We start from the raw sequence: 20,102 nt of genomic DNA on the forward strand, positions 1-20,102 counted from the left end.
ACAGGCAGTGGCCGAGGGTTGGGAAATGATGGTAATTTAGCGGGTGAGAATAAGACCATGTACGAGGCTTGTGTGGGCCTCATTTGGATTGTATAATTATTCAAATTAGGTTTCGTGCCCAAATTTCCAACTGTGCAAGGGAACTCCTAAGGCGTGCTGCTTGCCCATTTTGTATGGATGCACTTGGGATTTTGGGGCCTAGTCTGCTCAAGCAGGCCTCCTAAAAATTGGTAGCTAATGGTGATTGAATTTTTTTTCTGTTTTTTGGCACATGTTGCTACATTTTGCCCCATGCATTAGCTGCTTTGCTGGCAACTCTGCAATTTCATTATTTACTATCGTTGCTTTTCTTCACTAATTTTGACTGCTGCCAGGCATTTAAATAGCACTGTACAAAGTGGTGAGCATGGCTGTTCCTTGCCAGTTTCCAAACATGCTGGATGCTTCCGATGAGGAAAAGGAGATGACAAGGAGCTAGCAAATTTAGGTGCAACAATATTCAGTGTTCTGTCTATACCCAACACGATCCTGGGACCCACATTTATAGACTCCTCCATATGTGGACACATGAGAGAAGACGTGTTCTTCACCTCCACTTCACAAGACAGACCATCACAGAGATGTGTGGTGACCTGCAGGCACATCTGGAACAGGGAAGGTGAAGGTTACTATAGCATAAAGCTTTCTTGCTCTCCTTGATCAACCCCAAAACTGTGTGTAACAGTAAGGAGCATACTGGCCATTTTCCTGATACCAAAAACTTCTTCCTCATTTTCAGCCGGGTGCAAGGCACCTGGATGACTGTATGGACATGATCAGCAACCTACTTTGATACCGCTTGCAACTGTGCTTTTACTGGAGTATAGTCCTCAGCCCCAAATAGGACCACCCTCTCCATTGGGACACCTCCTGCAACAGTACCTCCAACTGCACAGTATCAAAGGGAGCTGCTGTTGGCCATTAAAGCACCCTTTAATGGCCAACAGCAGCTCTTTAAGAGCTGCTCCCTGGTCAGACTTTCTATTCCCCAGCCAAGTGTGCTGCAGACTAAGCTGTCTATGCACGCTTTTCCGAAGCCTGTGGCTTATTAAATTAGCGGGAGGGACTCCTATCAAAAAATTAGGCCAGACCAGCCCTTTTGCAGTGTAGGTGCAGGCAAGCCAGCTAATTGGGTCAGCATGACCCAATTTTTGCTGAACTTTAAAAATTGTGACTTTGATGCTTACAGTAGGCCCTTGGAGAAATGAATTGTTGGATGTTTTCTGGGTGGGATAATGATTGACTAGAATAGTGAAAATTCCTCTTTGATTTTTGTAGTTAATATTGCCCATCATTGCTGCACACACGTCTTAAGTTCATCATCTAGTCCAAAGGACATTAACCCACAAATGCAAGATTCCTAACACTGCACTAAGGTAGCAATATTAAGTAGAAGTTCGTCCCCAGTGGGTGACTCAATCTATAACAAGAGCGAGTGACTAATAGCAGAGAAACAATAAAGTAGCCTTAATGTTTTGGATTTCAACTGCGCATTACTATAAATGGCTATAAATAATGTTAACTATTGAATGTTGTTGCAAATAGTATATACTCGACAATGTATTTTTGCAGAATTAAAATGTTCATTCTATTTATCACAATATTCCGGCACAAGCTTGATGGGCCGAATGGCCTCCTTCTGTGCTGTAACCATTCTATGATTCTATGATAATACAGCTATTGAGAATCATGTAAGGAAATAGTCTTATCAAAACACCAATTCCAAAGATATGTACAAGGATTTGTGCACCATAATGAGAGTTAAAACAAAATTAATGTTATTGTTTATCCTTAAATTAATATAAATTCATCGTTGTTTAAGAAATAATCACATTGTACTTGATGATCAACAATAAAAGTTTACAAAGTTAGTTCAGAAATTTATCTATAAAAGCATATTGGCCAAGAAATTGGGGCGCACCCATTTTTGGCAAGGCACAATTGAAGTCCGGGCCGCTGCTGATGTCAAGTAAGTGAGGAAGCGGGGGGTGATCAGGAAATGGAAGGCATCCAGAAAGGGAGGGGCGACTAGGTCAGGAGATTGGGTGGTGGGGGGGGGGGGGTAGTGGCGGCAGCAATCGGCTGGTGGGGGGCTAGCAGCAGCGATCAGTGGGGGACGTAGTGGCAGCGATCAGTCGGGGTAACGCCGCCAATCAGTGGGGGGGGATAGCACCGGCAATCAATGGGGTGGAGGGATAGCGCCAGCGATCAATGGTGGGGATAGCGCGGCGATCAATGGTGGGGGTAGCGCTGCAATCAATGGGGGGAGTAGCGCGGCGATCAATGGGGGGAGTAGCGCGGCAATCAATGGGGGGAGTAGCGCGGCGATCAATGGGGGGAGTAGCGCGGCAATCAATGGGGGGAGTAGCGCGGCAATCAATGGGGGGAGTAGCGCGGCGATCAATGGTGGGGATAGCGCGGCGATCAATGGGGGGAGTAGCGCGGCGATCAATGGGGGGGTAGCGTGGCGATCAATGGGGGTGGGTAGCGCGGCGATCAATGGGGGGGTAGCGCTGCAATCAATGGGGGGGTAGCGCTGCAATCAATGGGGGGAGTAGCGCGGCGATCAATGGGGGAGTAGCGCGGCGATCAATGGGGGGGTAGCGCTGTGATCAATGGGGGGAGTAGCGCGGCGATCAATGGGGGGGTAGCGCGGCGATCAATGGGGGGAGTAGCGCGGCGATCAATGGGGGGGATAGCGCGGCGATCAATGGTGGGGGTTGCGCTGCGATCAATGGGGGGAGTAGCGCGGCGATCAATGGGGGGGGTAGCGCGGCGATCAATGGGGGGGGTAGCGCGGCGATCAATGGGGGGAGTAGCGCGGCGATCAATGGGGGGAGTAGCGCGGCGATCAATGGGGGAGTAGCGCGGCGATCAATGGGGGGGGTAGCGCGGTGATCAATGGGGGGGGTAGCGCGGCGATCAATGGGGGGAGTAGCGCGGCGATCAATGGGGGGAGTAGCGCGGCGATCAATGGGGGAGTAGCGCGGCGATCAATGGGGGGGTAGCGCGGCGATCAATGGGGGGGTAGCGCGGTGATCAATGGGGGGAGTAGCGCGGTGATCAATGGGGGGAGTAGCGCGGCGATCAATGGGGGAGTAGCGCGGCGATCAATGGGGGGGTAGCGCGGCGATCAATGGGGGGAGTAGCGCGGCGATCAATGGGGGGGGGGTAGCGTGGCGATCAATGGTGGGGGTTGCGCTGCGATCAATGGGGGGAGTAGCGCGGCGATCAATGGGGGAAGTAGCGCGGCGATCAATGGGGGGAGTAGCGCGGCGATCAATGGGGGGGGTAGCGCGGCGATCAATGGGGGGAGTAGCGCGGCGATCAATGGGGGGGGTAGCGCGGCGATCAATGGGGGGGATAGCGCGGCGATCAATGGGGGGAGTAGCGCGGCGATCAATGGGGGGGTAGCGCGGCGATCAATGGGAGGGTAACGCGGCGATCAATGGGGGGAGTAGCGCGGCGATCAATGGGGGGGGAGTAGCGCGGCGATCAATGGGGGGGGAGTAGCGCGGCGATCAATGGGGGGGGAGTAGCGCGGCGATCAATGGGGGGGGTAGCGCGGCGATCAATGGGGGGAGTAGCGCGGCGATCAATGGGGGGAGTAGCGCGGCGATCAATGGGGGGAGTAGCGCGGCGATCAATGGGGGGAGTAGCGCGGCGATCAATGGTGGGGATAGCGCGGCGATCAATGGGGGGGTAACGCGGCGATCAATGGGGGGGGTAGCGCGGCGATCAATGGGGGGGGAGTAGCGCGGCGATCAATGGGGGGGTAGCGCGGCGATCAATGGGGGGGAGTAGCGCGGCGATCAATGGGGGGGTAGCGCGGCGATCAATGGGGGGGAGTAGCGCGGCGATCAATGGGGGGGGGTAGCGCGGCGATCAATGCGGGGGGTAGCGCGGCGATCAATGCGGGGGGTAGCGCGGCGATCAATGGGGGGGGTAGCGCGGCGATCATTGGTGGGGATAGCGCGGCGATCAATGGGGGGGTAACGCGGCGATCAATGGGGGGGAGTAGCGCGGCGATCAATGGGGGGGAGTAGCGCGGCGATCAATGGGGGGGGAGTAGCGCGGCGATCAATGGGGGGGGTAACGCGGCGATCAATGGGGGGGTAACGCGGCGATCAATGGGGGGGAGTAGCGCGGCGATCAATGGGGGGGAGTAGCGCGGCGATCAATGGGGGGGGAGTAGCGCGGCGATCAATGCGGGGGGTAGCGCGGCGATCAATGGGGGGGGTAGCGCGGCGATCAATGGTGGGGATAGCGCGGCGATCAATGGGGGGGTAACGCGGCGATCAATGGGGGGGGTAGCGCGGCGATCAATGGGGGGGGAGTAGCGCGGCGATCAATGGGGGGGAGTAGCGCGGCGATCAATGGTGGGGATAGCGCGGCGATCAATGGGGGGGGTAGCGCGGCGATCAATGGGGGGGGTAGCGCGGCGATCAATGGTGGGGATAGCGCGGCGATCAATGGGGGGGTAACGCGGCGATCAATGGGGGGGGTAGCGCGGCGATCAATGGGGGGGGAGTAGCGCGGCGATCAATAGGGGGGTAGCGCGGCGATCAATGGGGGGGAGTAGCGCGGCGATCAATGGGGGGGTAGCGCGGCGATCAATGGGGGGGGTAGCGCGGCGATCAATGCGGGGGGTAGCGCGGCGATCAATGGGGGGGGAGTAGCGCGGCGATCAATGCGGGGGGTAGCGCGGCGATCAACGGGGGGGGTAGCACGGCGATCAATGGGGGGGAGTAGCGCGGCGATCAACGGGGGGGGTAGCGCGGCGATCAATGGGGGGGAGTAGCGCGGCGATCAATGCGGGGGGTAGCGCGGCGATCAATGGGGGGGTAGCGCCGGCGATCAATGGGGGGGTAGCGCGGCGATCAATGCGGGGGGTAGCGCGGCGATCAATGGGGGGGGTAGCGCCGGCGATCAATGGGGGGGTAGCGCGGCGATCAATGCGGGGGGTAGCGCCGGCGATCAATGGGGGGGGTAGCGCCGGCGATCAATGTGGGGGGGTAGCGCCGGCGATCAATGTGGGGGGTAGCACCGGCGATCAATGTGGGGGGGTAGCGCGGCGATCAATGTGGGGGGTAGCACCGGCGATCAATGTGGGGGGGTAGCGCCGGCGATCAATGTGGGGGGGTAGCGCCGGCGATCAATGTGGGGGGGTAGCGCCGGCGATCAATGTGGGGGGGTAGCGCCGGCGATCAATGGGGGGGGGGGTAGCGCCGGCGATCAATGGGGGGGTTAGCGCCGGCGATCAATGTGGGGGGGTAGCGCCGGCGATCAATGGGGGGAGGGGGGTTAGCGGCAGCAATCCTCTTCCCGACTCCACGTTCGGGTAAGTATTTTTTGAAACTTTCCTTGGTTGCGGTCCATTTAAGGACCACCTGTTAAATCGTATGTAGACCTGTTAGCGCCAGCTCTGGCAGCCTCAGAACAAATCAATCTTGCAGTGGGGGGCCTCAAATAGGCGTTAGGCCCCTTATTCAAATAGGCAAAGTGCTAACACCTGTTTCAGGTGTGGGCACTGCAGGCTGATTTTTTGGCCTTTACCAGTATGGCCGGTGGCACATCTCCGGCTTGTAATGAGTGTGCGTTTCCTGACCAACATATTGGAGGCTTAGGAGGCCGTTTAGCGCCTGAAAAATGAGCACTGTACTAACGCATTTCTAGGCCCAAGTGTTGTACAGTTTGCAGAAGAAATCCAGTACTGTGTCAAGAGGTGAAAGAGGATTGGTCTGGGGATCTCTATCCAAAAAAGATGGTAATATGGTATAGACACGGTGTTGTAGATTGGCCCATTATGTTGTGAATTAAATTATCATGTTTGTATAGGTATGCACATATAAGACAGTTCTTAATTTTATCACCAATTCTTTATTTTATCACCAATTCTGTGTAGACAGAAAGAAGTTGACTAGAGATGTATTAGCTTTATTAAAACCTTATGACCTGAGACAATTCTGATAGAGACCTCGAAGTTTTATTACAGTCACCACGACAACAAAGTTATCGGGCCTATTTTTCTTTTGCATTGAAGTGAGGGGCTGAAAGTAGTAGTTTTGTTAACGTAAGAAATAGAATCTGAACATCATTTTTAGAGGAGCAAAGCAATGGAACCTGGAAAGGTAATTTTGAAGAGAATGCCTTGAATGGGCTTTTCAAAAGCTTGGAAAGAAAGGGAGAAGATTTCCCTTCCACACTTGGTCAATCCCGCTGACCATTTACTAACTGGGAATGTGTAGTTTACAGATTACAACACAGAGAACCTTGGCATTGGCTGAGAGAGGATTGTTGAACATAGGAACAGGAGTAGGCCATTCAGCCCCTTGAGACTATTCTGCCATTCAATTAGATCATGACTAATCTGTATCTTAACTCCATCTACCCGCATTGGTTCCATATCCCTTAATACCCTTGCCTAACAAAAATCTATCAATCTCAGTTTTGAAACTTTCAATTAACCTAGCCTCAACAGCTTCCTAAAATGCGGTGCCCTGAACTGAACGTTGAATTGATTTATTTTGTGTATTGGAAATAACCGTCTCACTTGTCTGGTGAGCGTATGTTACACTCAGTGGGGTCCAGTGCAAACATTGCACTTGTTTTCCTGTAATTGGCTGAACAGCACAGACTGCACTGCATTTTATTATATCATGATAGGAGTTTAAGTATTCAAGCTGCTGAATCTCCAGACATCCTTCCATCGGGTGAAAAATGGCAAGAAACAAAGTTAATACAATTGAAATATCAAAGTCCAAATATTGAAACATTCTGTTGCTGTGGTTACCAATCACTGATCACTCAGCTAGTTAAACAAAAAGCAAGAAACTGCAGAAGCTGGAAATCTGAATCAAAACCAGCAAATGCTGGAAACACTCAGCAGGTCAGGCAGCATCTGTGGAGAGAACAGATGAGCTAACATTTTGGGCATGGACTTTTATCAAAATTGAGAGCTATTACAGATGAACAGCATTTAGAAAGAAAGAGAACAAAGGGAATAGGGACGCACACATGAGAAGAAATATAATGGCCTGCTAAGTACTTAAGTGGAACGCAGGAGATAGCATAATAAGAGAAAACAAAGAAACTAAAGACCAAAGAACATATGAATAGTTGAAGGAGGTGGGAATGAGGCAGATAAAAATGGAAGCACAAGAAACTAGCAAAGCGGAAAAGGCTCCAGAAGCCTATGAGAAGAAAAAAGTACCATTTTCCATACCGTTCACCTGAGGAAGGAGGAAGCCTCCGAAAGCTTGTGGAATTTAAAATAAATTTGTTGGACTATAACTTGGTGTTGTAAAATTGTTTACAATTGTCAACCCCAGTCCATCACCGGCATCTCCACATCAAGAAAAAAGTAGGTTGACAGCAAGTTAAGTAATCAGACACCAACTCAGCTAGTTATGTACCTTACCATATTTACATCTTTCCCATCTCTTTCTCCCCCCTCCCCCCCCCCCCCACAAAAAAAGGCTGTGGATGCTAGGGTAATTGGAGCTTTCAAGACTGAGATAGACTTTTGTTAGGTAAGGGTATCAAGGGATTAGGAGCAAAGGCGGGTAAATGGAGTTGAGATGTAGGTCAGCCATGATCTAATTGAATGGCGGAGCAGGCTCGAGGAGCTGAATGTTATGTTCTTGTGTTTGTGTTGTAACCTTCGCATAGCTCAGAAGGTCCTCCAGAGAGGTGAGCGCAGTGTAAGAGGAGAGTCTAGAGAGCGGGAAGAGAGTTCTAGAGGTGCACGCAGTGTAAATCTAAGGCACGTCATGGCAGCAGAGCTCGCGCCCGTGATATGCACTTCCTGCACTATGTGGGAAGTCATGGACACTACAGGTGACCCTGGCGACCATGTGTGCAGGAAGTGTGTCCAGCTGCAGCTACCGGCTAACCGCATTTCGGAGCTGGAGCTGCGGGTGGATTCACTGTGGAGCATCCGCGATGCTGAGGTTATCGTAGATAGCACGTTCAGTGAGGTGGTCACACTGCAGGTAAAGATTATGCAGGCAGAAAGGAAATGGGTGACCGCCAGGCAGAGTAAAAGGACTAGGCAGGTAGAGCAGGAGTCCCGTGGGGCCATCTGCCTCTCAAGCAGATATACCGCTTTGGATACTTTTTTTATTCGTTCATGGGATGTGGGCGTCGCTGGCGAGGCCGGCATTTATTGCCCATCCCTAATTGCCCTTGAGAAGGTGGTAGTGAGCCGCCTTCTTGTACCGCTGCAGTCCGTGTGGTGAAAGTTCTCCCACAGTGCTGTTAGGTAGGGAGTTCCAGGATTTTGACCCAGCGACGATGAAGGAACGGCGATATATTTCCAAGTCGGGATGGTGTGTGACTTGGAGGGGAACGTGCAGGTGGTGTTGTTCCCATGTACCTGCTGCTCTTGTCCTTCTAGGTGGTAGAGGTCGTGGGTTTGGGAGGTACTGTCGAAGAAGCCTTGGCGAGTTGCTGCAGTGCATCCTGTGGATGGTACACACTGCAGCCACAGTGCTCCGGTGGTGAAGGGAGTGAATGTTTAGGGTGGTGGATGGGGTGCCATGCAAGCAGGCTGCTTTGCCCTGGATGGTGTCGAGCTTCTTGAGTGTTGTTGGAGCTGCACTCATCCAGGCATGTGGAGAGTATTCCATCACACTCCTGACTTGTGCTTTGTAGATGGTGGAAAGGCTTTGGGGAGTCAGGAGGTGAGTCACTCGCCGCAGAATACCCAGCCTCTGACCTGCTCTTCTAGCCACAGTATTTATATGGCTGGTCCAATTAAGTTTCTGGTCAATGGTGACCCGCAGGATGTTGATGGTGGGGGATTCGGCGATGGTAATGCCATTGAATGTCAAGGGGAGGTGGTTAGACCCTCTCTTGTTGGAGATGGTCATTGCCTGGCACTTGTCTGGCACGAATGTTACTTGCCACTTATGAGCCCAAGCCTGGATGTTGTCCAGGTCTTGCTGCATGCGGGCTCGGACTGCTTCATTATCTGAGGGCTTTCGAATGGAACTGAACACTTTGCAATCATCAACGAACATCCCCATTTCTGACCTTATGATACTGTTGGGGGAGATGGCTTATCAGGGGAAAGCAGCAAGAGCCAAGTTCATGGCACCACGGAGGGAAGAAATAAGAGTGGCAGGGCTATATTGATAGGGGATTCAATTGTAAGGGGAACAGATGGGCGTTTCTGCAGCCGCAAACGTGACTCCAGGATGGTATATTGCCTCCCTGGTGCTAAGATCAAGGATGTCACGGAGCGGTTGCAGGGCATTCTGGAGGGGAAGGGTGAACAGCCAATAGTCGTACTCCATATCGGTACCAACGACATAGGTTAAAAAAAGGGATGAGGTCCTGCAAGGTGAATTTAAGGAGTTAGGAGATAAATTAAAAAGCAGGACCTCAAAGGTAGTGATCTCAGGATTACTACCAATGCCACGTGCTAGTGAGTATAGGAACAGGAGAATAGACCAGATGAATGAGTGGTTGCAGGGATGGTGTAGGAGGGAGGGATTTAGATTCCTGGGACATTGGGACCGGTTCTGGGGAAGGTGGGACCTGTACAAGCGTGACGGGTTACACCCGAGCAGGACCGGGACCGATGTCCTCCCGGGGTTGTTTGCTAGTACTGTTGGTGAAGGTTTAAACTAGAATGGCAGGGGGATGGGAACCTGAGCAGGGAGTCAGAGGAGGGGGAAACAAGGATAGAAACAAAAGACAGAAAGGGAAGAAGCAATAGTGGAAGGCAGAGAAAACAAGGGCAAAAAACAAATAGGGTCATATTGCAAAATAAAACTAAGATGACTAGCAATCTTAAAAGGACAAGTCTAAAGGCATTGTGTCGAAATGCGCGGAGCATTCTCAAAAAGGTAGATGAATTAACAGCGCAGATAGATATTAACGGTTGTGATATCGTTGCGATTACGGAGACATGGCTGCAGAGTGACCAAGGATGGGAACTGAACATCCAGGGGTATTCAGTATTTAGGAAGGACAGGCAAAAAAGGAAAGGAGGTGGGGTAGTGTTGTTAGTTAAGGAGGAAATCAATGCAATAGTGAGGAAGGATATTGGCTCAGAAAATCACGGTGGAATCTGTATGGGTGGAGCTAAGAAACACCAAGGGGCAGAAAACGTTGGTGGGGGTTGTCTATAGGCCCCCAAACAGTAGTGGAGATGTAGGGGAGTGCATTAAACAGGAAATTAGAGACGCATGCAAGAAGGGTACAACTATAATCATGGGTGACTTTAATATACATATAGATTGGTCAAACCAAATTAGCAATAATACTGTGGGGGAGGAATTCCTGGAGTGTGTACGTGATGGTTTTCTAGACCAATACGTTGAGGAACCAACCAGAGAACAGGCGATTCTAGACTGGGTATTGTGCAATGAGAAAGGAATAATTAACAATCTTGTGTGGGGTCCCTTAGGGAAGAGCGACCATAACATGATAGAATTCCTCATTAAGATGGAGAGTGAAGTAGTTGAATCCGAAACTAGGGTCCTGAATCTAAATAAAGGAAATTATGAAAGTATGAGGTGCGAGTTGGCTATGATAGATTGGGGAACTTTACTAAAAGGGATGACGGTGAATAGGCAAGGCTAATATTTAAAGAACGTGTACAGGAATTACAACAATTATTCATTCCTATCTGGGGCAAAAATAAAACAGGAAAGATGGCTCAACCATGGCTTACAAAAGAAATTAAGGATAGTATTAGATCCAAAGAGGAGGCATATAAAATTGCCAGAAAAAGCGGCAAGCCTGAGGATTGGGAGCAGTTCAGAATTCAGCAAAGGAGGACAAAGAGATTGATTAAGAGGGGAAAAATGGAGTATGAGAGTAAACTAGCAGGGAACATAAAAACTGACTGTAAAAGCTTCTATAAATATGTCAAGAGAAAAAGATTAGTGAAGACAAATGTAGGACCCTTACAGTCAGAAATGGGGGAAATGATAATGGGGAACAAAGAAATGGCAGAACAATTAAACACATACTTTGGTTCTGTCTTCACAAAGGAGGACACAAATAACCTCCCAGAAATGTTAGGGAACCAAGGGTCTAGTGAGAGGGAGGAACTGAAGGAAACCAGTATTAGTAAAAAAAAAAAATAGTGCTAGAGAAATTAATGGAGCTAAAGGCTGACAAATCCCCAGGGCCTGATAATCTACATCCCAGAGTACTAAAGGAAGTGTCCCTGGAAATAGTGGATGCATTGGTGACCATCTTCCAAAATTCTATAGACTCTGGAACAGTTCCTACAGATTGGAGGGTGGCAAATGTAACCCTACTATTTAAAAAAGGAGGGAGAGAAAAAACAGGGAATTACAGACCAGTTGGCCTAACATCAGTAGTGGGGAAAATGCTAGAGTCTATTGTAAAAGATGTGATAACAGAACACTTGGAGGGCATTAACGGGATTGAACAAAGTCAGCATGAGTTTATGAAAGGGAAATCATGCTTAACAAATCTACTGGAGTTTTTTGAGGACGTAACTAGTGGATTAGATAGGGGAGAACCAGTGGATGTGGTGTATTTGGATTTTCAGAAGGCTTTTGATGAGTTCCCACTCAAGAGGTTAGTGTGCAAAATTAAAGCACATGGGATTGGGGGGAATATACTGGCATGGATTGAGAATTGGTTGACAGACAGGAAACAGAGAGTAGGAATAAACGGGTCTTTTTGCAGGTGGCAGGCAGTGACTAGTGGGGTACCGCAGGGATCAGTGCTTGGGCCCCAGCTATTCACAATATATATCAATGATTTGGATGAGGGAACTAAATGTAACATTTCCAAGTTTGCAGATGACACAAAGCTGGGGTGGAATGTGAGCTGTGAGGAGGATGCAAAGAGGCTCCTATGTGATTTAGACAAGTTGGGTGAGTGGGCAAGAACATGGCAGATGCAGTATAACGTGGATAAATGTGAGGTTATCCACTTTGGTTGTAAAAACAGAAAGGCAGATTATTATCTGAATGGTGATAGATTGGGAAAAGGGGAGGTGCAACGAGACCTGGGTGTCCTTGTACACCAGTCGCTGAAAGCGAGCATTCAGGTGCAGCAAGCAGTTAGGAAGGCCAATGGTATGTTGGTCTTCATTGCAAGAGGATTTGAGTACAGGAGCAGGGATGTCTTACTGCAGTTATACAGGGCCTTGGTGAGACCACATCTGGAGTATTGTGTGCAGTTTTAGTCTCCTTATCTGAGGAAGGATGTCCTTGCCATGGAGGGAGTGCAACGAAGGTTTACCAGACTGATTCCTGGGATTGCAGGACTGACGTATGAGGAGAGATTGGGTCGACTAGGCCTATATTCACTAGAGTTTAGAAGAATGAGAGGTGATCTCATCGAAACATATAAAATTCTAACAGGACTAGACAGACTAGATGCAGGGAGGATGTTCCCGATGGCTGGGGAGTCCAGAACCAGGGTCACAGTCGCAGGATACGGGGTATGCCATTTAGAACCGAGATTAGGAGAAATTTCTTCACTCAGAGGGTGGTGAACCTGTGCAATTCTCTACCAAGTCATTAGATGTATTCAAGAAGGAGATAGATTTATTTCTTAATGCTAAAGGGATCAAGGGAAATGGGGAAAAAGTGGGAACAGGGTACTGTGTTAGACGATCAGCGATTATCATTTTGAATGGAGGAGCAGGCCCGAAGGGCCAAGTGGCCTACTCTTGCTCCTATTTTCTATGTTTCTATGTAGCTTAGAAAAGCTTACAGTTGAACCCCTTCCCCTCACCTCATGCTACGGTGGAAATGGTCCGCTTGCACAACAATCGTGGATAAACCATTGATGCCAATTTGAATATGTGATGTATAGCCTCTGCAATGTGATCACCTCCCAGCGATACCCAGTGCTGCTAAGGTTGCCATCCCTCCCAAATTGTCCTGGAATCTCCAGGAATTTGAGACACTGCTGCAAACAATCCTGGAGAAAAATCATAGGGACATGAAAAACTGAGATGTGGGAAAAATGCTGTTTGACTGAAAGTCAAGAATCATCCAGTCAGGTAACAAAGCGTCTGTTCGCTTTCCAATTGGTGTGGGAAGGCAGTGTATCGCGAGGATGGACATGTCCAGCAGCCAATAGCAGAAAGGTAGGATTGGGGCAGTGGAGGTGAGAGGTCATGTGATGAAACCTCCCAGAATATATCCAACCAGAGTTGGCAACCATAAGTGCTATCAATAAAAGATAATCTAATCACCACAGTCGGGGCACCAGAAGAGAGAAGCAACCCACCCCCAAATCCCATTGCGGGAACCAGGGGCCAAGCCCAGGGAGCCTACTTGTACACCTACATTCTCAGAGCCTCAAGTAACAACATACTCCAATCTTCTTTTGCACAATGCTACTCAAGAAAATGCAGCCTGGTGACACATTCAGTGCACACCTATAAAATATCACATGAGCATGATATTTAAATATGTATTAAAGTTTTTTTTGAACAAGTAAGTTTGGAATTGAATAGTTTCAAGCACCTCTTTGTTACACAATTTTCGCAATGGTTTATAAAAGTTGCAACTCCCAGCAGATTAATCAGTGATTCAAACAACAGCAACAAAATGTTATATAGCTGGAGAAGTCTGGATTGATAAACTATAATTCTTTTTCATTTGAAGCAATCACTATTCCCAAAAGTTTGAATACTTTAATTACTATATTGGACCCAAAAAAGATGTCAGAATATCTTGTCCAGTTGGATGTTTTGAATGGTAATATAGCTGTTGAAAATGGTTCTTTTAGAAAAAGTTACATCACTGCAACCTTGTAAGTTAGACCAATATAGTTGAAAAGCTGTAATTCTGTGTCACAGGAACGATTGGCTAATGATTATGTCTGCATCTGAAGACAACATAGTACAGTATGTATGTTTTGTAGTTGGTCAAATTGCCCTTAGACAAATCATATTAAATTTCCAGAAATTCTTAGCACGATGTTATCAAATAGCTGTTATCCTTTTGGCATTATAAAACAATGATTTAGAACTTGATACATTAAACATCTGTTCACTATGATCTCTATCCTTATTTGAACATTACCAGATGCTTACAGGCAAGTACTGCAGGCAATCAAATCTATACATATTTGTAAAACTTTATAAAAACATTCATTTTAATTTGCTATTTCCACAGTTTTTATGCTTTGTCAAAAATGTATTGTCAAGACAGATTATCAAAAAAAAATAATGGCACAATCTGTTTTTGTACACAAACTGTTTATGTACTTCTTTGCAAATTTGAAAAAATGTTTACACAATCAGATTTCAAAATCCTTTGACGTGTTTGTAATGATCTTAGGTATAAAAAAGAGGCAGTGGTAGTGCAAAAGCCTTTTATTAAGCTATTTTTCAAATATTATTTTGCAACCACGTTTGGGTTACGTGTGTCATCAGAGGCATCTCTATAATGTTTGCACAGTGGGCCTTAGGAACATAAGAACAGGAGGAGGCCATTCAACCCCTCAAGCCAGCTCCACCATTCAATTAGATCATGGTTGACCAGTACCTCAACTCCATTTACCCACCTTAGCTCCATATCCTTTAATATCCCTACCTAACAAAAATCTATCAATCTCAGTCTTGAAAGCCCCAGCATCCACAGACTTTTGGGGAAGGGAATTCCAGATTTCCACTACCCCATGCGTGAAAAAGTGCTTCCTGATTTCCCTCCAAAATGGCCTAGCTCTAATTTTAAGATTATGTCTCCTTGTTCTTGATTTCCCCCACCAGAGAAAATAGTTTTGTATCTACCCAATCGAATCCTTTTGACATTTTAAACACCTCGATCAGATCTTCTATACTCAAGGGAATGCAAGCCAAGTTTATGCAACCTGTCTTTGTACTTATCTGACCTTACTGGTCACTAGGGCAATAAATGTTAAACTTGTTTAAAATGGTAATTTTTTTGCTATGGATTGAAAATGGTATAGAGCAAACATAGTCCAAAAAAATTCACATGTGGCTTTGACAAAAAGACATCAACCAGAGTGTAGAAAATGGCATGCAGGTACTTGAACAAACAACAGTTCTGATTTGCATGCAAACTACAAGCAATGAAAATACTGATTCATTGCCAGAATAGCACCCTTTGAAAGTCTTTCAATCGCTTAAATGCAAGTGGTCAGCAACCAAATGCATATTTTAAGATTTTAAATAAGGATTGTGCAAATTAAATGTGTAAGAAATTAAATGTACCCATGTAACATCCAAGGAAAATAGAACTGAACTTTTAACATTCTATTAATGTTTTCCCCATAAAGTTAAACATAAAATGTATTGCCTGAAGCAAAAGGGTTATATTCACGTAAACACACATGAGCTGAACAAGATCCTGCATCTAAGCACAAATGTGTGTAGACTTTGCATAGTTCAATAAAGATTTGTATTTTTAAAAAAGATTACAATGTACAAATTGTAGTCAAAATAGCTACAATAGATATTCAAGAACAAATCAAAGCATAGAAAATGGCAGACAGCCACTTGAAAATACAACATTTCATTTGCCTACACATTGTAACCTATTCAGATATGAATATAAAACATGAGTTTTACAGACCCCATGTCCAGTAGCCCCATTTCTGTAGGAATGCCTTTGTAATCTACTTTGAAGGTGTAGATTATAGTCCAAAAAGTCACCTTGATATATTTTTTAAAATTATAAAACCATTGTCAGTAATCTTTTCAGTAATAGAATAACTCAGACGTAGGAGGCTGTAATAATTAGTGGTACCTCAGTAACAGAACAGATTGACAGATTGTAAAGTATTTTCTCCAGTATATAAAATATAGGAAAGTGACAGACGGTGAGTTTTAAGGCAGCAAATTAGTCAGATAGTTCTGATGACATAAGCTGCAAAAGCAAACCTGTCCAATGTTACCTGTAGCTTTAAGGCAAAATACTTTATATTCTTTTTGGTTTCAGAACTATACTGGTGAGACTGGCCTCCTGCATCTCTGAGCCAATGAATTATATATCTGGATGTTTTAGTGAAAGTGACAGTAAATTTAAAACCAGTGCAAAATTAAATTAGTGCTTTAAACGTGATGCCAGATATAAATATAAAATGCAGTGAGGATGGTAGAAGTGACATGATGTGAATTAAATTGTTATAAGGGTGGTTGTGATGTCACATACCTTCAGCTCTACTGCCACCATAGCAAGGTTTCTTCTAGCATATGGACAATGTAGGGAATCTTGCATCAGAAATACATTCTCCTACATTGACATTTGGTCAAATATCCAAATTTTATAAAATACCCATGATTTTTTAATACCTACCATCTATGGAATTCTACATCAATCTCCCGAGGCCCCGTCTGCCCTCTCGGGTGGACGTAAAAGACCCCATGGCACTATTTTGAAGAAGAGCAGGGGCGTTCTCCCTGGTGTCCTGTCCAATATTTATCTCTCAGCCAACATTACTAAAACATATTATCTGGTAATTTATTTCATTGCTGTTTGTGTGATCTTGCTGTGCACAAATTGGCTGCCGTGTTTCCCTACATTACAGTAATGACTACATTTCAAAAAGTACTTCATTGGTTTTAATGCAGTTTGGGACGTTCTGAGGTTGTGAAAGACACTATATAAATGCAAGTTCTTGCTTCCCTAACCATAAAGAAAACCCTCTATAGTAAGGGTTTTCCAGCAGTGAATTATCATGACATCTATTACACAAAATATATAGCAGTTCTATAATGTATAGCCCATAAATATACTTACCTTGAGCTGTGGTGAAGAAATGATTTGCACAGATTATACAAGCCAAATAAAATTAGCATATACTTTTCACAGGAGACTATTTTGGCGTCTTGATGGAGACCAAGGTACTGTCCTTTCCTTTTAATATAATGGAGAACCCTATGTATTGGGGAAGCACGTTAATCTACTTGGGCTGGGCTGTCATGTAAGTATGCAAATTTAAAATCACAATGCATTTCTTCTTGTCTCTTGCCTTCCTTCCTCACTCTTGATTTTTATTTTTCCTTTCATAACACACAGGCCTTGAAATTACTGAGAGAAGATGAGATACGAATGCTAATGTGACTATTAAATTCCTTGATCCACTCTTTTAATGCATACGTTAAAATAAAATAATTAACATTTTCATTAATGGAGAGCATTGATAAAGGAATTGCATATTGTGCATATGGATTTTTTAAAGGCATTGATAAGTGCTGCATAGGAGTCTTGTTAAAATTAAGCCATGTAGTATTAAAGAGAATGTGAAAGCATGGATAGGAAGTTGGCTGAAGGATGGAAATCAGGGTGTAGTGATTAATGGATTTTTTGGACTGACGGGATTTTTAAAAATTCATTCTCGAGATATGAGCATCATTAGCACCGCCAGCATTTATTGCCCATCCTTAGTTGCCCTTGAGAAAGTGCGGATGAGCTGCTTTCTTGAATCACTGCAGTCGATGTGGTGACGGTAATGCCACAATACTGTTAGGTAGGGAGTTCCAGGATTTTGACCCAGCGACGATGAAGGAATGATGATATACATCCGAGTCGGGATGGTGTGTGACTTGGAGAGGAATTTGGAGGTGATGGTGTTCCCATACACCTGCTGCGCTTGTCATTTTAGGCGGTGGAGGTCACGGGTTTGGGAGGTGCTGTCAAAGAAGCCTTGGTGAGTTGCTGCATCCTGTAGATAGTACACACTGCAGCCACGGTGTGCCGATGATGGAGGGAATGGATGTTTAAGGTGGTGTATGGACTGCCGATCAAGCAGACTGGTTTGTCCCGGATGGTGTCGAGCTTCTTGTAGCTGCATCCATCCAGGGAAGTGGAGAGTATTCCATCACCCTCCTAACTTGTGCCTTGTAGGTGGTGGAGAAACTTTGGGGAGGTGAGCTACTTGCCGCAGAACACTCAGCCTCTGACCTGCTCTAGTGGTGCCCCCCAGGGATCATTGCTCTTCTCAGTAGACACATAATGTAGACTGGGGGACATAATATCAAAATTTACAGATGGCACAAAAATAGGGACTTTGGTTAAATGTGGAGGACTGCACTGCATATTCAGGAGTACACAGTCAGATTAGTAGATTGTGCTAATAGATGCCGGATGAAATTTAACGCAGAGAATTGTGAGGTGATACATTTTGCAAGAAAGAATAAAGAAAGGAGGAGCATAGAGACTTACAGGTTCTGATTCACAAACCTTCAAAAATGGGAGGACAAGTTGATAAAGCTGTTTAAAAAAGTACTTATGGGTTCCTAGGATTTATAAATAGGGGCATAGAATACAAAAGTAAAAGGAGCAATGATCAATCCATACAGATTTGTGGTTAGACCACAGTTAGGATATTGTGTCCCATTTTGGACACCCTGCTTTAGGAGAATGCCAAGGCCATGAAGTGGGTATGGAAGAGATTCACCAAGATGATATGAGAGACTTTAGTTAGAAACATGAGAAACTAGGGCTTTTTTCAAAAGGATAGAGAGGGTTAAGAGGTAGACTGATAGAAGCATTCAAAATTATAAGGGGTTTTTATAAGGATAAACTATTTCCATTGGTTGGTGTGTTGGTAACTAGAGAGCATAATTTGAAGGTCATCACCAAAAGAGTGAAGGCAGAGCTTTGATTTTTTTTAGATCCAAAATGTCTTACCAGAAAAGCGGTGAAAGCAGAACTATAATAACTTTTAAAATAGAAGTGGATAAATATTTTAAAAATAAATGTTGAAACATGTATAAAGGGTAGGGTAATAGGCCTAAATGGATAGTTCTTTCAGAAAGCTAGCCCATGTGCGATGGGCCGAATGGCCTCCTTCAGTGTTGTAAAATTATTTGATTCTATAAAATAGTGAAGAATGAAATTTTACATGAATGCATTATTTATAAGATGATCTTCACACAGCATAATTTCAAATTCCAAAGAGCTTACCTGCAATTTTAGTGTCTTGGTATTCCCCTGCCAGGTTACCTGAGGTCCTGAGGCACAACTGCATTTTCAAAGAAAATGATGTACTTTCCAGGACCCATATAGGATTGAGCACAGACCATTTATATACTGGAAAGAGTGTGTGTTACAGATCACGAAAGGGAAATCCTGCAAGTGAAAAGTAAATATGATACACCAGTAGTACCTACAGTTTATATTTTCCATGTTCAATTTATTGCACCTACCTTACATTTCATAACCACTGATTAGCATGTGCTGGTCTGTTTACTTGTCTGCCCATGTGCTGTACTACATTCTGTCACAAAACTAGCCATAATCTTTTACATTACTTAAACAGAAATCTTGAGGCATATTTTTAATTTATCAAATGGTTTTAGACCCATTCAGTAGCATTGTCACATACTTAAAAAATTTATAGCTTAGATCACCAGATTTTGTTTAATGCTGTTGATGGGATACCTCATAATTGTTTTAAATATATTTTAATCCTGGTTGGCGTGGTTTGATCTCTAGTACTCTGTTTTATTCTAACAGGCTATTTCACTGTACAGTACTTCAAGTTCTCTTCTTTAAAGATAATTAAATTATAACTAAGCAAACTAATATTATTCCAGTGTTTGGTGCACTGATCAAATAGTAATAAATTAGAATTTTAATTTTGCTCATTATCTGTGATAATTGACAATTTCAGGATTTAGTGCTGAAATGAAACATGCAGATCTGTTCCTAGAGTTTATGGTCCTTTCTATAATATCCACAATGTATGCGTAGTCATATCATTTAGAATTTTGTACAAAATCACTTATTAAGACTGTAATGTATTTGGAATGAAATTAATTTTCTTGAACAGGACATTGTAAATTAGTATCATACACTTGTTATGTACTGAATGTCCAAAAACTTTGAGCTTAATATTTGAAAAACAATCTGGACTAGTCTTTAATTATTTTATTAGGTTGAGATGTGTATTTGATTACCTGGCTCAACTTCAGATAATATATTTTGTGCTATTCTCTGTTCTAATTACTGTTTCATGATTTTTTTAAAATATATTTTATTGTATTTCCAAAGAGATACAATTTAAATTAATCTACAAGATGCCAGTCTTTTATTTAACTCGTGTTATTGGTTCAATAAATGCTAACCCAGAACTAGTAA

General features: G+C 45.1%; 1 protein-coding gene across 1 annotated transcript in view; it reads left to right on the forward strand.

The window, feature by feature from the left end:
• pemt (phosphatidylethanolamine N-methyltransferase) overlaps window positions 1–20,102 on the forward strand; it is a 107,055-nt gene that overhangs the window by 74,824 nt on the left and 12,129 nt on the right. The window contains exon 5 of the mRNA XM_068003163.1: window positions 16,830–16,941. Coding sequence (XP_067859264.1) covers window positions 16,830–16,941 — 112 coding nt within the window. The remainder of the gene's footprint in view (window positions 1–16,829; window positions 16,942–20,102) is intronic.

The sequence above is a fragment of the Heptranchias perlo genome, chromosome 22 (genome assembly GCF_035084215.1).
Source record: "Heptranchias perlo isolate sHepPer1 chromosome 22, sHepPer1.hap1, whole genome shotgun sequence".
In the NCBI taxonomy this organism is placed as follows: Eukaryota; Metazoa; Chordata; class Chondrichthyes; order Hexanchiformes; family Hexanchidae; genus Heptranchias; species Heptranchias perlo.